Raw genomic sequence first — 4,235 nt, forward strand, 5'->3', positions numbered from 1 at the left:
AATGTACCCTCTGACCCTTTACCTTTCAGTAACAAAACGTTTATGGATGGACGCATTGACGGGGATTTCTACATACCTGTACCAAGTTTGATTTAAATCCCTTCAGCTGGTCCCAAGCATCACATATTTACCTGACATGACAACTAACCTTTGACCTCTTGATGCTGAAACCTAATCTGTTTATCTTTATATCATGATACATAGTTGTACCAATTATCACTCGGATCCCTTCAGCCGTTCTTAAGTTATCACGGTCACAAAAACCTATCACGGATGCACGGACAGATGGATCGACACCCAAAAACATGATTCTGGCGACCTCGTCAGCAAAGGCATAAAAAGAGAGTAAGCAGGGAACAAAAATAAATGAGGAAGAGGAGAAGAAGAAAATAAATAAATAAATAATAATAATAATAATAATAATTTAAAATAAATAAAATAGATAAACTTCAAATCTCCCTAACAAAATCAAGGATTACCAGACAACACAAGTTTTTCAAGCATTATTAAAACTTACTGGTGAACTTGGAGCAACCCAGAGCTTGCCCTTTCCTCGACTACCTCGGCCCCCGTCGTGCTTTCCAATGTTTCCCCGTTGTCCTCTGGCTTCGCCATTGTCAATGGCACCCCCGCCTTGCTGAGGGCCTCTCCACGAGCCATGGTTGCTACGCCCATTGCCGTTGCCTCCATTCCGACCACCCGAGCCCCAGCCACCCCAGCCACCACGGTTACCCCAACCAGTGCGACCCCTGTAACCGCCCCAATATCTAGTTTGACGCGGTGCCACTCCAAAGGTCTCCACATTCATCCGACGCTCCTCAGTCCAGGATATTCGATTACGTCTGCTAAAAACAAACAAGGTACAAGAGCAAAAGCACTAAGCATTAACAAATAACCCCTATGATCTGTAACATCAACAACTATTCCCAACGCAACTCCGATGGACCAAAACAACTTCTCACCTGGTAGATCCCTCACATGAAATGTTGTCAAAGAAGGATTTTGACTTGTCATAGTATGTGCTGGTGGGTGGTGGTGGTGTTGGTTGAGCAGGCAGTAACTCCTCACCCCCTCCATCGCCCTCTTTTGTGGGATCATCTGCATTCAGTGGAACACCAGGGCAATCGCCAGATTCTTGCGCCGGTGCCTCTTCTGCACAAAGAATGGTGGAAATATCAGAGAGAGCAAGAGTTAGAGTGAGAGAATACAGTCCCACTCTCCCTGACAAGTCTCACTCATCGACCAAGTCTGTGCTGTGTACGCCACACTGTTGGGAACTAGCACAACAACAACAACAACAACCTCCACATATCTACAACAAACCTTTGATTTTCAGTTTTGTCTGTAGCTCTTTCTCAAGTTCTTCTTTGTTGAATTGAGCATTTGCAGACTCAAAATCGAAGTCCTCCTTAAAGACGACAGGATCCTTCTCAGCCGACGGCCGTCCACGTGAACGCGGTCCGGTGCGGACACGCCTGGGGCCTGGTTGGGGCAATGAGACAGGAATAACCGGCAGCTTGATCCCAGTTCAAGACGGGAGTCCTTACAGACCTTCATGATCGAAAATAATTACCAGAGCATGCCTCAAGTTCCTGAAAAACATAACCAGGAAACAGTTTTATTGGCAATCGTGAGAACCTGCCTGCACTTGCAGCATCACTTCCTCATTACGAATCGAGGCCATTTCCCCCAAACACAACCAATTCCCATCTTTCCTCACCCTGTGCCCTGGAGGGATGTCTGTTTTCATCGTTTATCTTCTCCCGGGGAGGCTTGTCGTTCTGCCGGCCAGTCTCTGCCACAATGCACAGATAAAGTAAAATAGTTTCACCCAAGGAAGCTTCCAGCCGGTTTCTATCCAAAAACTGTTTTAACTAGAGAGTTCATAGAACACCTTACCCCACACAGTCTTGAGAAAAAGGACACGGGAAGGGTCTTTTAAACCCTTGCTTTGCAATTCCAAGCACGAGGTATATTTCCTACGACCCACGATTTTGCCTGACTCTCAATATTTCCCCAATGCTGAAAGCACAAGTGGCAAATTTGCTTGGTCGATATGGTGTAAAATGGTGTAAAATGGTGTAATGTTTTGTCTTAGTACTGTTAAATTGGAGGTTTTAGGAAGTGACAATAAGGCGATTTGTGTTCTACAATGTTCGAGTATATAATTAAATTGAAAAAAAAAATGCAGATTTTCGAGGCTGTAGAAATAAAACCTTTTTTCGGAAGTTAGTACCATCGATTGCTTTGCGTTACCGAGTATGATCTATATTTCCTATGAACCACAATCTTGTCTTTTACACCACCCAATCTAACACGTTAAATAAGTTAATCCTGTCTGCTGTTTGTGTCCTTTATGACTTACTTAAAAGCAGTAAGTGTCCTTTTTGCAATCATTTTCAATTTTGTTTTTGACTATCAGACAGGCAGACCAACTAAAAATAAAAAAAATAAAAATCACGAATAGATTCCGTACAATTTTCCAAATCCAGAGCCAAAGTACGGCTAAACTGCAGGTTCATGTTCTCCATTGTTCAAAGTATAAAATTAAATTGAAATCAAGTTGTTTCTCAATCATAGACCGACATCTGGAGACGGACAGAACATTAAAACGGTAGTACTGCAAAGTGAATAGTTTTATACTCCCAGAGCTTAATAAACAAGGTGTATGAAAAACAAATCTACCTTTACGCGGCTGCTTGTTTGTGTAACCCTGTGATGGATCCTGCATTTTTACAGACGCTGCATGTGACCAGGAAGTTGGTTTGGTCGCCAACCCGGCTCCTTTCCCAGTCACAGCCGGCCCAACCGTTGAACCAAGGGTCGACTTGGACATCCGGGGGCTCTTTGGGGAAGGTGTAGTGTATTGAAGGGTCACCACGTTGGCCTGTGGTGTCGCGTCCAGAACAGGTATCCTCCTGGCCAAGCCCGGGGCCGGCGGGGGGCTCGAGCGGCCTGACAGGATAGGGCAGCATCAAATACCAATTTAAATTTATGAAAGCTAGGAAATGAACAGTTTACAAAGTGTACCATTAATAAACACACAGATCTTGAATGAGCGAAAGACATTTTCACTGAAAACGTTTTGATTTGTCTCATTCTCACCCATGCTATTACCACCAATATAATGTTGAGGAACCACTCAGTAATTGAATTTCAACATGTGCAGGGTGGCCTGAAAGTCGCTTTACCCCTACTAAATTTCTCGCAACTCCCTCTCTTCCCCTCCGCCCTCCCCCGCCTTAGAATGTGGCCACACTGACTCACTGATGCAGGAATCAGTAAGAAGCTAGACGGCATGGAGGACAAGTTATTTGTATCGAAGAGTGGTTGGTTCCATGAAAGGGCACACAAGGCCCTTTTGTGAACCCAAAATGTTCCGTGGAATTTTCAAACAATCGCTTAAGTGAGGACAGCATTCGCATAATGCTTTGGAAAACCTTCTCCATAATTCCTCTACCGTGGCCACCATGTAGTCCAGATCTAATGACTCCAGACAACTCTGTGGGGCTTCATAAAGGAGAAATTGTCGAAAAACCAGTACTATGGTTGATTGAACAATTGCGTGCTGCATCGTGGTCTCTTTCACGCAAGTGTCTCCACAAATGCTACACAAGATGTCTAAGGGGAATTGGTGCCAAATTCAGTGGAGCAATGAGGATGACGGAGTGCATACAGATACAATGACTGATTAATTATTGTAAGTATTGCACATTAAAACCTGCATATTAAGTCTAAAAACGAATACTTTACTGGGGAGGTGTAAAGCGACTTTCAATCCACCCTGTAGATTAAAAGAAATACTTGCAAACTTGCATGACAGTGCCCCTTCAAACCAAAAGAAATCACATTCCTACCAACGGAGGAAATCTGTGTGCCGACATTCGGGCCGGATATCATGGAGTCGAGTGAAGCCAGGCCACAGTAGAGGTTATAAGGACTCGGCATTGGAAATGAGCCACCAGGGGGGTTCACCAGTGATGTCTGAAAGGGTAATAAATAAAAAAAGAGCACATAGCTTAGTCAATCATGCGCTTCATGGATGCAGATTTTGAACAACTTTTGTGGAACACAAAGAACTGCCTTCAAGTTATCAATAGAGAATTGAAGCTTATCAATACATGGATTTAAATTGCAGTGCTAGGCAAAAGCAGAAAGCCACGTTTATGCCAGAAAACATCAAGATTAAATATCAAACTCAGATAAAAGTTAACGTACGTACAATAACATACTTG

General features: G+C 43.6%; 1 protein-coding gene across 2 annotated transcripts; it reads right to left on the reverse strand.

The window, feature by feature from the left end:
* Window positions 1-369: 369 nt before the first annotated feature.
* On the reverse strand, window positions 370-3,986 carry LOC137427094 (uncharacterized). Of its 2 annotated transcripts, none has more exons than XM_078778697.1 (6): window positions 3,858-3,986; window positions 2,686-2,955; window positions 1,721-1,795; window positions 1,324-1,482; window positions 963-1,152; window positions 370-842 (listed from the first exon to the last, which is right to left on the reverse strand). In XM_078778697.1, the coding sequence occupies exons 1-6, from the start codon at window positions 3,946-3,948 to the stop codon at window positions 497-499; spliced, it is 1,131 nt and encodes a 376-aa protein (XP_078634823.1). In that variant the 5' UTR covers window positions 3,949-3,986; the 3' UTR covers window positions 370-496. The 2 variants fall into 2 exon arrangements, with proteins under 2 accessions (XP_078634823.1, XP_078634821.1); XM_078778695.1 differs by having other exon boundaries at window positions 375-845.
* Window positions 3,987-4,235: the final 249 nt, after the last annotated feature.

The sequence above is a fragment of the Myxine glutinosa genome, chromosome 5, assembly GCF_964187855.1.
Source record: "Myxine glutinosa chromosome 5, kmMyxGlut1.1, whole genome shotgun sequence".
Lineage (NCBI taxonomy): Eukaryota > Metazoa > Chordata > Myxini > Myxiniformes > Myxinidae > Myxine > Myxine glutinosa.

What these genes read in the sequence shown, in the direction of transcription:
- LOC137427094 (XM_078778695.1), bottom strand. Translation starts at nt 3,948, where the DNA reads ATGCCGAGTCCTTATAACCTCTACTGTGGCCTGGCTTCACTCGACTCC. An exon ending in GACAAAACTGAAAATCAAAG is followed by an intron (nt 1,153 to 1,323) that starts GTTTGTTGTAGA and finishes TTCTTTGTGCAG; the next exon opens with AAGAGGCACCGGCGCAAGAA. An exon ending in TCATGTGAGGGATCTACCAG is followed by an intron (nt 846 to 962) that starts GTGAGAAGTTGT and finishes GTTTGTTTTTAG; the next exon opens with CAGACGTAATCGAATATCCT.